At 49.5% G+C, this 18,678-nt stretch overlaps 1 protein-coding gene across 1 annotated transcript in view; it reads right to left on the bottom strand.

Annotated features, from left to right (window-relative positions):
* LOC146808879 (phospholipase A2 inhibitor and Ly6/PLAUR domain-containing protein-like) overlaps nucleotides 1-18,678 on the bottom strand; it is a 217,234-nt gene that overhangs the window by 183,915 nt on the left and 14,641 nt on the right. The window contains exon 2 of the mRNA XM_085615692.1: nucleotides 13,626-13,745. Within this exon, the coding sequence (XP_085471818.1) occupies nucleotides 13,626-13,745 (120 nt within the window). The remainder of the gene's footprint in view (nucleotides 1-13,625; nucleotides 13,746-18,678) is intronic.

Here is an 18,678-nt window from a genome sequence, read left to right as displayed (position 1 = left end):
CACGTTGGGCCCACACTTGCTAGCGGTGATACAGGACACCCAAGAACAGAGTATACTACCCCAGGACTGGTGCCACGTGGAGTTTGTTTTATTTTTCAAACCGGGTCGCCCTCCGGATGCGCCCTCTTCATACCGCCTTATCTCCCTCATTAACTTTGAACCAAAACTGTTAGGGAAGGTTCTGGCAGACAGTCTACAGACTTGTGTGTCAGATTTAATCCACCCAGATCAATCTGGCTTCATGCCATTCCGAGTCACCCATCACAACATCCGAAGGGTGCATAATGCCATGGCACTAGCCCCAGAACTAGGACGCCCAGCAGCAATACTATTAGCTGATATAGAGAAAGCATTTGATTCTCTTAGCTGGGTCTATCTTTTCCAATTGCTCAAAGTGGTTAATTTTGGCCCTCGGTTTATGTCCGTTTGCTGTATACTAACTTGACGGCCTCAGTTCGCATAGCAGGACATCGCTCAGACACTTTCCCTATATACAGGGGCACGAGGCAGGGGTGCCCCCTGTCCCCGCTGTTATTCGCTTTGGCAGTGCAGCCTCTTACAGCGTGGGTTCGGAGTGACCCTGTGTTCTGCAGTTTTGAGTGGTCTCAGTCAAGATCGCATCGCGTTATATGCGGATGACATCCTCTTCCTTTTAACTGACCCGTGGTTTTTGGGCCCACGTCTCTTACAAATCCTCGGAGTGTTTTGGGAAACTACAGGCCTTCACACTAACCCTTCTAAATCTGTGCTTTTACCAGTATGTGGAAACCAGGGGCGGGGCACCTGGGCGATGCAGCGATCACACACAACTGGGGGTTTTAAATACTTGGGCATCTTTGTATCGCCTTGTCCAAAGATTTCATTGGCACACAATATTAACCTGCTACTTGCAAGTCTAAATAATGAAACAACAATATGGTCCTCCCTTCCACTTCCATTATATGGGCGGTCCACCATCTTTAAGATGGTCTCTCTGCCTAGAATTCTCTACTGATTACAAAAGTTGCCTTACAACATACCACGATCCTGATTTGCACAAGTCAATGCCATACACAATAAATTCCCATAGAATGGGGGGGGCGATACGGGTGGTGCTACACACATGCGCACAATACACGTATTGTGGGAGAATTGCAGCAGCTGACATATATGCATACTATGCTGCCTCTCACCTGTTAATAATTAATGAATGGTGGTATAATTCCCCAACCGACCCGGCTTTTGTGCTGGACCATGCGGTAATGGAGAGGGCTCCCCTTCTTCAGCACTTGTATAGCTCCAGGAATCTAAATATATTACCCCCGGCAAGTAGAACTGTGATTCAGCTCTGGCGGTACACGGTGAGGCAGATGGGGTGGCGCGGGACCTTGACTCAGACAACCACTCTGTGGCAAAGCACGTACTTGCGCTCAGTGACGCCCTTGAAGGGGTTTCGTCAATGGGATTTGGTAGGAAAATCTACATTGGGAGACGTGATGCAGGGCACTACATTGAAATCCTTTCAACAGTTGCAAGAGGAATTTCAATTACTTAAGACACAATTTTATAACTATCTTCAACTATGCCATGCTTTGGGCCCCCAGAATCACGCTCTAGAAACCCTACCGGAATTCCACCCACTTGAGGGCCACCTATTGATGGGAGACCTGAGGCTACATAAAATCAGGCAAATATATCAAACATTGACGACGCACACACGAACAAAACTCAACAAGACTAGGAGAGCATGGCAAGACAACATTCCTGACATGACAGATGATGACTGGGCTGAAGCCATAGCCAGCCCTCGGGGCACCGCTGTGTCTACACGCTACTGCCTTATACAGTTCAAGTATATACATTGTGCATACTATACCCGAGCCTGACTCTGAAAAATAAGGGTTATCCAGTCCCCTATCTTCTCGAGATGTGAGAGGGAAGAGGGTACGTTTTAACACACGGTCTGGAGCTGTACTGCGTTGCAACCGTTCCGGAGGAGGGTGGCTTCTTGCCTTAGCAACATACTCTTATGGGAGCTCCCACTTGATCCAAGCACTGACGAGATAAGGGGTAGCAAGTACTAACAACAACTGCTTTTCTTGGCTCTTACCATTGCCAAAGGTGATATAGCCGAGCTGTGGACAGGGGGCCTCCCCTCCGACCATAGGTAAATGGAAGGCTGAACTGGACAGGTGTATGGATGCAGAGATCACGGTGTTTCTGGCCGGTGGCTGCCCCAGAAACATAGAAAAATATGGACCCCTTGTGCGACATACCGAGGGATAGACCTTCCCCCCATCTTTGGACCCCTGATTGAAATCACCACTCATACAAATGTTTATTGAACGTATCGTTCCGTGTCATGTAATAGTCTGCCTTTGTACGTATGTAACATTTAGGCAACCACTGGGTTCTAGAACTGTCTGCACCGTGTTTATATTTTTTGACCTGCAGGTTCTGCAGGAGTTACAATTGTTTAAATGCTATGGTACTCCTGGCTCATTTTGTTTTCTGATGGTACTTGTAGGGCTACAGCCCATATTGCAGCAGGAAAACCAAATAAAATGTATTAAACTAAAAAAGTACAGTTTTTAGCTCTTTCTTCTTTTAATGACCTTCCTCAGAGGATTCAGACCTACTACGAGATGGTTATGTTCGTAAAGAGTCTCTCCCTCTGCTTGTCTTTGGCAACTTGTACCTGGGTAGCACTGGGATGCCCTGTCGCTGGGGCAGCCATGCACTGTATAAATCCTTTCAACATAACATAACCTTTAATATCATTGTTCAAAAAGAATTTATGTTACTGGGCCTTTGTACAGGGTGCCTCTTATAAGATGATGATTAGCTCTCCACAAGTCCCTTGACCAGTTCCTTAGCTTTCATTGCACCATCTCTTGGTCCAGTGTGTTGCCACTCTTAGGAGTGTTTTAGTTTTCTCTGCAAGTCCTTTCCAAGCTGCCAAACACCACATGAATGCTTTCATTTTCCCTGCAGGTCTTTCCCAAGCTGCCAAATTCCTCATGAATCCAGAGGGTCTGGTGAAAAGGGTGCACGCCTGACTTGCCACCATTAGCCAATCGGATGTAGGATGTAGCCACTGCCTACCTTCTCTGATTCTCTCATCCCTTGCTCCCCAGTCTTGGGTAACCCTGCATCAAGTCTGAAGGGACTGGGACAAATGATGTCTTGATCGGAAGCACGTCTGGCTCCTGTCCAGGACCAGACACTGCTGTATTGACTGCAGGGATTACACCCACTCTACAAGGGTTGCATGCCCATGTCAGGCTCTGCCAACTCGATGCTGCAAGCCATGGTAAATGAAGTCTGGATGGGATGCCCATCCAGCTGCTGTCCAGGACCATACACTGCTGTAGTTTTACTGCAGGGATTACACTCACTCTACAAGGGTGGCATGCCCATGTCAGGCTCTGCCAACTTGATGCTGCAAGCCATGGTAAAATTATGGCGAGGGATCCACCGCCTCTTTGGTGTGTACCCCCTTCTCCACGACCACGCACCACTCTGGGTCAACTCTAGCCTGCGCATAGGTTACGAGATGTTGGACTGGGAGGCGTGGTGCTCAGTGGACATCGGCAGTCTCCATCAGATCCTTGACCAAGGTGCCCTTAAATCCTTCATGATGCTCCATGAGGAATTCGGCCTCTCACCCCACCAGTCCTGGGGCACCTGCAGCTATGGCATTTCCTCAATCGTCGTCTGGGTATGCCATCCTAAGTCCTCCAACTGTCTCCTGTAGTTTCCTATCTTAGGACGTGGAACGACTTCTGTGAGGTGATGAGGAGATAGCCTCTTAAGCCTCACATTTTCTCCCTGCCTTATCTCAGAAGCCACCAGACCACATGGCAAACCAGACTCCAGATGGAATATGAACCGGAGGATTGGGCTGAACTCCTAGAGGCACCTGATTGCTGGGCCTGAGAGGCACAATTGAAGTTTTGCCTTTTTAAATCACTTGATGACTGGCACTTGACTCTGTGACTGACCCTCGAAACATCCTTTCTGTGAGGCAAGGGGCATTCCCATGAGTGAGATTCTTTCAGTCATGACTCCTTTGTCTCACCCCCTGATCCATCTACATGACCTCGCGGGCTCTGCGAACCTTTCCTGTCTACAGAGCTGTCTCTTGCATACGTCACTCGCTAGGGCTAAGATGTGCATTCTTTGCCACTGGCATTCCCCAACCCCTTCTTCCCATGAAGAATGGTTCTCGTCGATGGGCCAGAAGGCCTCCTATGAGGTCATCTACAGCTTCCAGGCCAGGATATAGGTTTTTCTTCACACCTCAGCACCCTTCCTCAAGGACACCGCCCAATAGTGCTTAACTACATGCACACACATCCCTAATGGGTTGGCTGGTAAATTGTACCACACTGACATAGCTTGATGCCTGGTCATGACCCGTGGAGATGCATGCCTATTTTACTTGCTCTTTCTTTCCCTCTTGTTTCCCCCTTCTCCAATTCTCTCTTCATTCTTATTTCTCGTCTTTTTACATCTCCATATAATTCCTTCTTCTCTCTAGCTTCCCTTTCACTATTGTTCTTTCCCCTCCCCCTTCCTCCCCCGGAGGTGTGAGTGTGTATGCAAGTATGGACTAACTACTTGTTTGTTCTTTTCCCCTGTGTTCTCTTCTGTCATGTTTTCTTCCTCCTTTCGGACCATTCCACTCATCCCATTGATGCTTTTGTATGCAATGGTCGATCCACAAGCCCTCCTTAATGTTGCTCTTGCTTGCCCTTCAAGGGTCCCTGTTTCGCGAGAACACAGCATGTCATTCATATTGCCAGTATTTTGTTTCATTTTGCATTATATTATTTAGTGCTGTATTATTGTCTCACAAATGGCATCTCATGTTTCCTGACCCCTCCCCTTTTTAGGTCTCGCCTGACCCAGCGCAAGCGCTGGTCTGGCGAGACTGGCGAGACTTTTTGTGAGGGCTCCAAAAATGCTACCAGGGCCAGACTAGAGCTAGAGTGCATGTGCGCGGCGACGCGCTTAGGAGCAGAGGCTGGCAAACCTCATCATGCTCATTAAGCACCCGCGATCACTTTCACTTTCGCCCGCTATCACTTTCGCGGCGCCCCTTTGATGTTCTCATTCAAAGAACATCAAACATCAAAGAACATGTTGTGTTAATGCTTTGCTTCGCCCGTTTGACTTACAATGCACTTTCTCTTTCCACAAACTCGATGTTTGTGTTCCTTTATTTTGAGATGCTTTTAGTATTACTCTTTTGTGACTTAAAGAACATAAAGGAAATGTTACTGTGAAACTGGACAACATTCACAGTGTTTATTTCTGATCGCAGCAGCTGCTTCATGTCTGTTGCACCATTCAGGGAGTCCTTTGGTTGGCGCTTTCATGAGGACATTATGAGGAAGCAGGAAACGTTTTGGCACATTCTCTTTAAAAGCACAGCTTGTTGGCGACTGGTTAATCGATTAGACCTATGTAGTGCTTTAGATATCAAAGCACTATGGTGGGTGCAGCAGTTACAACTCATGAAATATGGGGTGCAACTCACAAGGAGGGGGCAGGTTTGAGTGCACATTGGCTGCAATCGAACTCTTAAGATGATGGGCTGTGTGTATCCATGATCAGCACTCAGTCTTCGCTAAGTGATCTTGTTTGTTTTGTTGTTGTGTTAATGCTTTGCTGCGCCCGTTTGACTTACAACGTGCTTTCTCTTTTCACAAAATCGATGTTTGTGTTCCTTTATCTTGAGATGCTTTTAGTATTACTGTGACACACACAACCACAACCACACACACAACCACACACACAACCACACACACAACCACAACCACAACCACACAACCACACACACACAACCACAACCACACACACACAACCACAACCACACACACAACCACACATACAACCACACACACACACACAACCACACACACACAACCACACACACACAACCACACACATACACACAACCACACACACACACAACCACACCCACAACCAAACACACACAACAACCACACAACCACACACACAACCCCACACACAACCACACACACAACCACACACACACAACCACACACACAACCACAACCACACACACAACCACACATACAACCACACAACCATACCCACAAACACACACACAACCACAACCACACACACATACAACCACACCAAACCACACAACCACACACACAACCACACACACACACAACTACACACACAACCACACACACAAACACACACAACCACACACACAACCACACACACAACCACACACAACCACACACACACAACCACACAAACAACCACACACACACACACACAACCACACCCCCACCCACAACCACACACACACAACCACACCCAACCACACCCACAACCACACACACACACAACCACAACCACATACACACAACCACACACACAACCACAACCACACACACACACACAACCACACACACAGCCACACACACAACCACACACACAACCACACACACAAACACACACACACAGCCACACACATGACCACACACACAACCACACACACAACCACACACACACAACCACACACACACAACCACACACACAACCACACACACAACCACACACACAACCGCACACACACAACCACACACACAACCACACACACACACACAACTACACACACACAACCACACACACAACCACAACCACACATACAACCACACACACAACCACACACACACAACCATGCAACCACACACACAACCACACACGCACACACCTGCACACACAACCACACATTCAACCACCCACACAACCACAAAACCACACAACCACACACACACAAACAATCACACACACAACCACAACCACACACAACCACAACCACACACACACAACCACACAAACAACCACACATCCACACCCACACCCACAACCGCACCAACACCCACAACCACACCCACAACCACACTCACACACACAACCACACACACAACCACACACATGCACACACAACCGCACACACAACCACACACACAACCACACACACAACCACAACCACAACCACACAACCACACACACACAACCACAACCACACACACACAACCACAACCACACACACAACCACACATACAACCACACACACACACACAACCACACACACACAACCACACACACACACAACCACACCCACAACCAAACACACACAACAACCACACAACCACACACACAACCCCACACACAACCACACCCACAACCACACACACACAACCACACACACAACCACAACCACACACACAACCACACATACAACCACACAACCATACCCACAACCACACACACAACCACAACCACACACACATACAACCACACCAAACCACACAACCACACACACAACCACACACACACACAACTACACACACAAACACACACACAAACACACACAACCACACACACAACCACACACACAACCACACACAACCACACACACACAACCACACAAACAACCACACACACACACACACAACCACACCCCCACCCACAACCACACACACACAACCACACCCAACCATACCCACAACCACACACACACACAACCACAACCACATACACACAACCACACACACAACCACAACCACACACACACACACAACCACACACACAGCCACACACACAACCACACACACAACCACACACACAAACACACACACACAGCCACACACATGACCACACACACAACCACACACACAACCACACACACACAACCACACACACACAACCACACACACAACCACACACACAACCACACACACAACCGCACACACACAACCACACACACAACCACACACACACACAACTACACACACACAACCACACACACAACCACAACCACACATACAACCACACACACAACCACACACACACAACCACGCAACCACACACACAACCACACACGCACACACCTGCACACACAACCACACACTCAACCACCCACACAACCACAAAACCACACAACCACACACACACAAACAATCACACACACAACCACAACCACACACAACCACAACCACACACACACAACCACACAAACAACCACACATCCACACCCACACCCACAACCGCACCAACACCCACAACCACACCCACAACCACACTCACACACACAACCACACACACAACCACACACATGCACACACAACCGCACACACAACCACACACACAAAACCACACACACACAACCACGCACACACACACAACCCTACGCAACCACACACACAACCACACCAAGCATTGTCGTAGCCAATAGGTCTCTCCTTTGGGACCTTATAAGTGTTTAGCCATGCAACAGTTGATGTGGTTGTTCCAAGGAAATTGTGTTGCATAACTAAATACTTAGAAGGTCCCAAAAGCGAGACCTATTGGCTATGGCAATGCTTGTTATATATTTTTCCTCTGATTTCTCAATAAAGAATGTGAAACAAAAAAGATCCCCCTCCAGCTATCAGTACAGGTCAGATATTGTTGTCTCTCCTTGCTTTGATTCCTTTCTGACATCAGTCAATATGACTGTCCATCCAATCACCCCTCCCTATTATTAATTGTTGAACAGTTCTAAGATGCTGAGAGCTTCTACCACATGAAGGGCATAAGACCTTTTTTCTGTCCATGACATTTAAGCTTCAGTTCCTCTCTGCTTTTAGAGGTTAATGTGACATAGTGTAAGGTGGATTTGTGTAGCTCTGCTTGTCACCTGTGAGCGTCACAGTTGTTAACTGTGTTTATGCGAAATACTAAGTGCAGAGATGACCTGCAGCTAAAACATTCATACCAGAATTCATGGGCAGAAAACAGAGATCACAAAGCATAGACAAAAGCACTTATCTGCTGGCTTCTGCAGGGCCACTCAACATCCTTCCCCCTTATTTTAAAGGGCCCTGCCCAGCAGCTTGCATTATGTAGAAACAGGTTAACAGGGGTGGCTGCTGCTGGAATAAACTAGCAGGGCAACGCAGGGGGAGGGGGCGGTGGGAATAATAATAATAAAAAACACTTACCTTATGTTGGCTCTCCTGCCGCCAGCATGCTCGATGAAGAGGTATGAGGAAGTCCATGGCCTACCCAATCCATAACTGCCAAGGTTTCAGAATGCTATGTGTGACATTTTCATATTTTCCTTGTAATTATGAGTGGCATTTCACCGAATATGAGTGACACTTTCACACGAGCAAAATCAAGCAATGAAGACAAGGGAAACATATAAATTTCAGACGTTTCACCCATTTGAGCAACAAGAAAGTCTAATTACTATATTAAAACAGCGGCAAAGCGCCAGAAATAAAAGGGCAGTAACCGGACACAGACTGCTTGACTACAGTACTCAGTAACAGAGGGCAGGCACTGCAGCTGTTCAGAACTGCCAAGCCTTTTGTGTGTCAAATGAACAGGATGCCACCCTGCTTTGGGCCATACAACCATATCTCTGTGCTGAGCTCTCCCCCATCTGCTTCTGGTATGTCTGCCAGCAGCCTTACAAATTCACCATGTGGCCCAAGACACGGTGCCTGCAAGGTATCACCCCTACCTCAAATGCAGAGAGTGGAGAATCATGGATTTACTAGCTTGGACCTACAGCTGTTTTGACCATGGCAAGGGGCTAGAGACACTGTGAGGTGCGAAGGTTTAGAATTGCGAGCATGGGAACCATGAGCCTGCAGTGGGCTCTGTGTGGCAGGTTTAGGCTGGGTGCCATGGAAGCACCCGCCTCCTTAGTCCAGGGCTGTCTTTGGTGAATCTGCTGCTGTCCAGTGAGTGTTCTGTCTGACTCACCCTCATGCAGGACACCACTAACAACCCACCAAAGCAGACACAGTCATTGGACAGGCCATAAAGCCTCTGCATATTTCGGGCAACCCCAAAACCCTCACGCTGGCTGTTGCTTCATACCCTCATGCCACGGTTAAACCACCAGGATGTATTTGATGTGCAGAGCCATTTTTCTGGCATCCTGACGCCCTCAGAAATCCAGAAAACTCTGCCTGCTGAAGCCCACAATGGAGCAGCACCAAACAAAGGCAGCAGTTAGGCCTTTCAGAAGCAACAATGTTTAAGTTAGGGGCACAGTTCACCAGTAATTCATAGGTGACTATAAGACAACCTCACCTCTTTCTTAGTTTGTGTTGTGTTCCTGGGTGGCCACTGTCATTGCGGGTCAATGCCTCAGTGACATGAGGCTTGGCTATGATTGAATTCAGCGTAGGTCACATACGATATTCATACATGCCAACATTTCAGAGGAGCAAAGTGGAAGATTTAAAAAAAAAAAATCTGGAGAATGGGAGCTTGAATCAGGAGACTGTCATGTATGGGCTTTGGAAGTGTGCGGCTGCAGGACTGGACATTTGAAACGCAAATGCACGTTTTTTTCTTACTTTTCAGAAGCATGGAGCGCAATGGCAGGCAGAGAGAGGGTGATGCAAGTGTTGTGCACTGGCCTGGCAAGTTGCTGGCAGTGCATACACACCCCACAGCCCCCGTGTGAGGTCAGCCTGGGCTGAAACAACTTCCCGGGCACACGCACACAGCCGCCCCCGAGTACTTCACAGGTCTTTAAAAGACCATTCGCTTGTTAATGAGGCTTTGTTGGATTTTCACCCCTTCTAGAGACCCTGCATCGCCACTCTGAGTATTGCTGGAAAAATTAGCACGTTACACAATACTAAGTCCTGTCGGCTGAAACCCCCGAGGAATCGGGTTTTTGCTTGCAGGAATCGGGAGGCGGGAAACTATCCTTGAAATCGGTAGTCTCCCGCCTGAATCGGGAGGGTTGGCATGTCTGGATATTTAACTGCAGCCGACGGCCCATGCCGGTGCGAGAAGCAGGCTGGGGCAGCAATGCGAGTGGAGCGCCATGATCAAAGTGCCACCTCAGATATAATGTAGCAGTGAGCTGGCTTCCAGCAGCCATAGCTCAGCTGCAAGCACCAAGCTGGCACGAGCAACGTGCACACGGCATGGGCGGCACGCTGCTAGCTACCACACCTTGATATTACAGTTTTAGCCAGTGCTTCAATGAGGCTGAGACACTATGCAAATGCATGACAATGCATTTCAGCGCTGTGATGTGGAGCACCACACTACAATGCATTAGTATAATGCCAGTTGCGTGGTACTTGGCAGGACTACCAATCCAGATGCTGCTCTCAGTATGAGCATCATAGTTAGGCTCCCAGTAAGTGACTGGTACCCTTTGCCGTTTCTCAACCCGACTGTGCAATACAGCTGGCTTCGATAGCCTATAAGTACTAATGCTTTGCTAACAGCCATGCTACGTTTGTTAAAAAACAGAACAAAGTGCTCATACCCAAGGTGTTTGGACTATTTCAGGTCACCTCAAACCACAGGGAAGACCTAGAAGTGCTAGTTGTATCATTTTTAAGTACATGCTTTATTGAAGAGTAGACAGATGCCGCAACCTTGTGCTCAAATCTGCTAAATAATTACCAGTGCTTATAAATAAGTGCTGGTGCCAAGCAGTGAAAAACACTGGCACAAATTAAGCACTGGCTAAGAGTCCACTGAAAGCCTGTGTCACCTGCCCAATCAGTTTACAGAACCACAGCATGCAGAGACTGTTTCTCTCTTGCTTCTGATGGTCCTCAAAGGCTACAGGGTGAGCTCAGAATTAAATAAGCTTGCTACATGCAAAGCACACATCACGGGTTGAAACTCAGGTTAACCCTTGTACCACTGTGGAGGAGCCGCAGCTGCAGGTTGCTCTCTATGGCTGGCGTAAGATCGAGTAATGGTCACTGCTCCAGACCGTTGCCTTGCTGGCAACTGTGCTTAATGAGTAAAACAAAAAAAAGAATAAGCTTCAATGCCCAAGGTATTTCTCAGGTGTCCACTGTCACTGGCACCACCCAGAGCTCCTGCCAGTGCTCCTGAATACCTTACTAACCATCACAGTCATACGAGCTTGACATTTTGAACAATTTCAGGTCACCTCAAATCAGCGGGATGTTATGTTATGTTATTAGATTTGTAAAGCGCATGGCTGCCTCAGCAACGGGGCATCTCAGCGCTAAACTCCAGACATAACCTTGCAGGGTGGAAAGAAAACGGGAGGCAGGGACTAGACCGGGAAGAGCCAGGTTTTTATGGGCATTCTAAAAGCCAGATCATTCTGAATACTCCTGATAGTCGCAGGTAGGGAGTTCCAGAGTGCTGCCATAGCCCTGAAAAAGCATCCCCCAGCTCTTGCTCTTTTAACTCGGGGGACATATGCGAGGTGCAGATCCGCTGAGCGGAGAGTGCGGCGCCGTGTATACGGCAAGAGAAGATCAGATAGATTAGGAGGCGCTTGGTGGATTAAAATTTTGTGGCCAAAGCATAGGGTCCTGAAATGACTTCTCTTGTCCACTGGCAGCCACCGTAATTTGGGGATGAGTTTTGATACTTGACAAGATTTAGGGAGTGCAAAGAGAGTGCCCGCTGCTGCATTTTGAATCCTCTGCAAGCGCTGTATCCCAGATTTGTTGGTGCCTAGATACAAGGAGTTGCAATATTCGAATCTGGACAAGATCGTAGATTGGATAATGATCTGGCGTGTTTGTGGGTCAAAAAACCTATTAGACGCTTAAGTCTGCGTAGAACTGCAAAACAGGCACTGTCCACCCATAAGCCCAGATTTTTTACAATCTTCTTGGGGGAAGGCGCAGAACCCAGCGCGTTCGGCCACCATTAGTCTGTACATAAATGGGTATCTTTACTTAACAACAAGATTTCGGATTTGCTGGCATTAAGCTTCAGACAATTGGCTGACATCCAGTCTGCTACAGCCAGTATATCCTCCTAGGATTTGATTAGGGAATGGTGGCAGTTGTTGGAGGAGATAACCAGCTGATTGTCATCAGCATAAGATACTAATGACAGTCCTTGGTTTTTTGCCACCGCCGCAAGGTGTTGTAGATAGATATTAAAAAGCGTGGGGCTCAGCGTCGATCCCTAAGGAACTCCATGATTGACAGCGTATTCCCGAGAACAACCAGAAATTATTTGATCCAGGCAAGTAAAGTGCCTCCACTTCCCGACTATTTTTCAGAAGATACCTTTATTAGGGGGATGTAACACCCCAACCCACAACCTGAACATACCCCCTGCAACTTGGGGTCTAGAGAGTCGAGAAAGCAGCAGCCGCACCTGACCAAAACCAGCCTCCCGGGCTCTTGGGAAATTGCCCAGTGCCTGACCTGGCTAATCAGGAAGCCGCTTTATTTACTCTTTTCAAAAATGGACAGAAGCATTTCTGAAAGAAGTAAATGGTGTCACAGGTGCAGAGAAACGGCAGTAGTAAATAAATTGGATGCCATGTGATGGGGCTTTCCCCACAAACACGGAGCCATGTTTTTCTCCCTGGTGTCATGTTTGGCCTAACTTGAGTCGGAATTAGGGTCACGTTGCTTCCTCTTGCGCCTCTGAGCACTCAGACAAGCCCCCTGTAGAACCTCCCTTAGGGCACTCACGCCAGACACTTTCATCCCAGTTCACCTCTGGACCATCTACCGCGACAGAGTCAGACTTCCAGCCTCAGAGTTCACATGTAGCGCCACCCACCGGCCACCGGTGACACAAGCGACTAGTTCGTTTTTTAAATGTAAACTTACCATCGCTGCTCTCAGTGAGCAGAGAAAGGCAGGTGTTAGCTGGGAAAGTGCAGGTCTGTGAAGTCCCTGTGCAGGTCGAAGCAGTAGTGCTAACACATTGTTGGCACGAGAGGGCATTTCCTGGAGAAGAAAAAAGAGAGAAAACATTTCAGTGCCTGGATGTGATGATGGTTGGTCGTTCTTTCTTCTCATAGTCATAGATCAGTGTTTGAATATATATATTTTTTTTATTGTTAGAAAGTGTTGAGCAGCTCCACTAGGCACCTGGGTGGGCTCAGAAAATGCATTTGCAAACCACAGTCATCCAGGGGCCCTTTGTGAAGTTATTTGTACTTTCATTAGTAACCTCACAAGACACCGTTAATGTTAACAAAGTAACAGCCAGGAACTAATGTTAAAGGTAGTTGAAGACATAGTTAAGTTTACAGAACTTGCTAAACCTTAGACAGGACAAAGGAAAGCCTTCCAGGCTACTGCCGCCTGGATTAGTACATTTTGTGTCATTAAAAGGCAAACATTGTGGCACAGAATCGCCTTTCTACAGCACACCTGTATACCCTGTGCAGTATCAAGGCCTAAAACCTAAAATCTCACTCCATTGGATTTAGTAATACAAACTCTACATCAAGTGGAGCGATATTGTTTTAAAGGACACATAGGCCACAAAATGTATGTCAGATGATATTTTTCCCTATAGATATTCTGCAGAAAACCTTCCATGGTACTTTGTTTTAGTCAAACTCATTAGTTTTGCTTAGCTTTGAGCTTTAAAATGCTAACTATTCCCTAAGTTATTACTGTGCTGTGCATTGACATTTTTAAACTAAAGCATAGGTTCATGTTGTTATATATACCTTTGTGATAACTCTCTAACTCCTAGGCCAAGCTGAGAACAGAAGAAGAAGGCTGCTGTCCCCACCATAAGCAGCCTGCACAATGGCATACTACCCCCAAACACCTTTGTCCCACAACCGACATCAACACCGCTGCCCCACCCGTGGCATCCTACCTTGAACTACCAAAACATCACAGCCCCGGAACTTGAGCCCTGTCACACCCTGTAGACACAGCACCCCAATTCTAAGCTTGCCCTACTGAAATGGGACAGGTCTGTGTGCAGAGGCAAGTTTTACTTTCGTTGACATGTTCAGATGACAGCTCTGAATACTGGTTTTGTCACTTCAGAGCAGGGGCGTAACACAGCCCCCCCGCAGCAGTCGCGGAGCCAGCAGCCACTTTGCACTCCACACATCCGATCCATCTCGGATGCTGGGAGTTACGTAACTTACGTTACGCTCGGCGGCTGCCTCATCATAAATTAAACGTTGCGCGGCTGGTCATTCTTGTGCGCATGACACTTTGCGCAATTAAAAGTGCACGTGTAAAGCTGCAGGCATAATTCATTGTAGAACTGTAGCCCTGGCTCATTTCAACTTAAACAATCGGACTAACGAGCCTGAATTCGGCCCTCGGTGGAAGCAGGGTCGGCAGACCAGTCTTCCCCCGGGGTTTTCGCGCAAGACCGGATGGACAGAGCTAAGGTTGCGGTTAGGGGGTTGGGTTAAGGGTGGGGTTAGGATTAGGGTATAAGGAGGGCAGGTGAGGAGTTTTCAGCCTCTTCCTGCCGTCAGCGCCATTAGGGAAGGGTCTAGTTTTCAAATTGATAGCGTAGTTAGGGCGAGTTAGGATTCGTAGGCCCAACTTGTCGGTTGGGCGGTTTGCAACGTTGCAGCCGGTGTCCTGGTGCATCGTATTCAGGCAGCATTTACCAAATTGTCCACCAGTGTGAGCACCGCTTCATGAGGAGACGATGGCAGCGCCAGAGACGGTCCACACTGCGCTGCAGGTCCCGGGCCGTGCGGGGAGAGCGGATCTCCTGCGGCCCAGGGTCTTGGAGGAGGCGTGGGTCGGGATGGCCCGTATGCCTCGATCGGCGTCGGCTGGGGTTGCTGCAGTGGTGGTGGCATGCCAGGAGGAGCCGCCACCACCACATCGAGGTATGTCTAGGCGGGGCCGGGGCCTTGTGCAGGGCGAGACAGGGAAGCGCGGAGGGCTGCGGAAGAGTCTGCCTCCGCGCTGGCAGGGAGATGCAGCCGCACCCCTTGCGCTGCCAGGACCGGGGGGGGAGGGGCGTGAGTGTTCCACCACAGCAGTGCGTGGCGGAGGTGGCGGTTTCCGCGGATGCACCTGGCTTTTCACAGCTGCGGGGTCAGAAGGGCAGGGATGCTGAGGCCGGGGCATATGCGCTAGATAATTAGGAGGGGGGGAGGAAGGCACAGACTGGGAGGAGCCCGTGGCCGAGGATTTTCAACTCATGCTCTCGGGTGGTGAGTTAGAGGGGGAGAGGTTTGGGGAAGAGGTGCCCATCGACCTCTCCAGGGGTGGTGTTAGGGAACCTGCCCCACGTGGTGGCGGGGGGGCAGGTAAGGCCAGCTACAAGCAGAGACAGGGGGAAGCAGCCAGGGACAGCGTGCCAGGCCCTTTTGGGGCCGGGACAGGGAGGTCTAATGAGCAGCAGTTCCTGCCCATTCTGCCCAGGTGGACAGAAATGTCCATGGAGGAGAAAATACGTGACCAACGTCGCATTATTTTGAGTGCAGCCAGGGATGGGGGGATAGGGGGGTGGAAGAGGGGGGCTGGACCCCCAGTCCCCTTTTTGGTGGGTGATGCAGGTCCTGGGTATGGTCGAGGGGCCAAGGGACCCGAGGCAAGTGGGTTTGGGTAGATGAGGTGGGGCCCACGTTAGTGGTAGGGATGGGTGCGATGGCTCAGAGACCTGAAAGCGCAGGGGCCCCCTCAGGTTCCAACAGCCTGGGGTGGCCACAAGCCAGCGGTGGAGGCTGGTAGAGGCATGGGTGGGCCGGCGGGGGGCAAGACGGCTCCTAGATGCTGGGTGGAAGCTGCAGGGGTGTCCGCAGCAGCCTGGCCTCCACCGAGAGTGGGGGCATCAACAGTGCCGGAGTGTGATTTTGTGCCTGGTGTGAAAGGAAAAGGTCTAAAGAGAGTGGTGCATGAGGTGCTGGAAGTGCTGGTTGAGGTTGAGCAAGAGGAACAACTGGATTATGATGAGGGGAGTGATGAGCTGGAAGAGGGTGAAGTGCATGACAGTGGGGATTGGGGGAGGCCAAAGGCGGCAACAGGAAGGCTTAGTGTTTTACAGACTGCACAGGCCAGCACCAGCGGGACCAAGAAGGCGAACCAGAAGACGGTTAACGCCCTAGGAAAGGACCGGGAGGTGCCTCCGAATCTATCAGGTGAGGGTGCTTGGTGGGTCGCGTGGGATGATGGCCCTAAAGGGGGATGGAAAAAAGCCTGCTGGTCAGGGGGTGTGGGGGAGGGGTCAGTAAGGGACCCAGGTGCGCCTGCTAAAGCGGCAGTGGAGTCAGTGGGTGGTGGCAAGTAATTGGTAGGCACAGGCATCCAGACGGACAAGACTGACGACCAGGAGGGGAAGGATGACAAGGGAGAGGACAAACACCATAAGAAATTACCGTATATGGGGTTGGCGATGGCACTGGGGTCACATTTGTTGGAAAAAACGAAGTCCAGAATTTGGAAACACGAATATGTGGATGTATTCAAGTTCTTGCATAGGGAGATACAGGCCAAGGAGGGCTCTAAGGAAGAGAAATGGGAATTGACGAGGCGCTCGCGGGTGCCGGTTAACATGGAGAACTGGACATCGGCATTTTTGATCTATGCGAGTATATATTGTGAGAAACATTTGGATCGGGCAATCACGTTGCTTAAATATATGTACATCATTCGAAAGGCTCAGATGCATTTCGGGGGTTTCGCTTGGCTCAGTTACGATGAGGAGTTTAGGGCCAGGATTAGTGTCAATCCAGATAAGCCATGGGGGGAAGTTGATCAAGAGCTCTGGATGCAGTGGATGTCCTCCACTCAGTCGTCGGCATCCACGCACACGGCCAGTGGCTTGCCAGTCACTTACGGGCCTTGTCAATCGCGTCCCGCCCAGACTGGGACGAGAGGGCAGAGCTCGTACACCGGAGCACGAAGTCAGAGCAATTACTCTGGGTCAACAGGCCAGTCGCCCAAGCCCACGGGGTTTAGTACAGGCGCATGTTGGAACTTCAACAAGGGTTTCTGCACGTGGCACCCCTGCAAATTTAAGCACGAGGTCTCCAAGTGTGGCGGACGCCACCCTCTCAAGCAATGTTTCACGTTGGCCACGCCCTCAGAGCAGTGGCAAGTTAACAAGGGATGGGGGCAAGTTGGGCCTAAGGCCTCCTACAACGGTTAGGGTTGGGGCCATGGGTCCGAGGCTCTCACGATATCCTGACAGAGAGGCCGCGCGGAGGATCCATTGGGGTTTCACAGAGGGTTTTCGGGTGGGTTACCAGGGCCCCTGGGAGCAAAGATGGGTGGAGAATTTGAGGTCTGCAAAAGAATTGCCAAGTGTTGCTGAGGCTAAGTTGCAGAAGGAGGTGGTGGAAGGCAGGATAGTTGGCCCCTTTGATCACTGGCTTGTCCCTGACCTGATCATATCACCTTTGGGAGTGGTGCCCAAGAAGAAGCCGGGGGAGTTCATGCTGAACCATCATTTGTCCTGGCCGGAGGGGAGGTCTGTGAATGATTACATTGCCGAGGAGGATTCCAGAGTTGTATACGCTTCTGTTGACGCAATCAGTTTGGTGCGCGTGTGCGGGCAGGGCGCAGAATTGGCAAAGTGTGACATAAATTCGGCCTTTTGCCTCCTTCCCATAAACCCAGCAGACTTCTCGTTACTGGGGATGCAGTTTGAGGGTGCCATCTTTGTTGACAAGGTTTTGCACATGGGTTGGGCCATTTCCTGCGCGTTAATTGAGGCGTTCAGCTCTTTTTTGCAGTGGGCATTCACAGACAGGAGTGGTCATCGTGCGGTATCTCATTACTTGGACGCTTTTCTGTTTGTCGGGAGAGCTCAGTCTGGGTGCGATAGAGCTCTTTGACACTTTCAGGTTCTGGCGCATGATTTCGGGGTTCCATTGACTCCTGAGAAAATAGCTGGGCCCAACTGCAGTTTGTCATTCTTGGGCATTGAGTTGGATTT

The sequence above is a fragment of the Triturus cristatus genome, chromosome 7 (assembly GCF_964204655.1).
Source record: "Triturus cristatus chromosome 7, aTriCri1.1, whole genome shotgun sequence".
In the NCBI taxonomy this organism is placed as follows: domain Eukaryota; kingdom Metazoa; phylum Chordata; class Amphibia; order Caudata; family Salamandridae; genus Triturus; species Triturus cristatus.
Note: the sequence above shows the minus strand (reverse complement) of the source record. Positions and strands in the feature narration are given on the sequence as shown.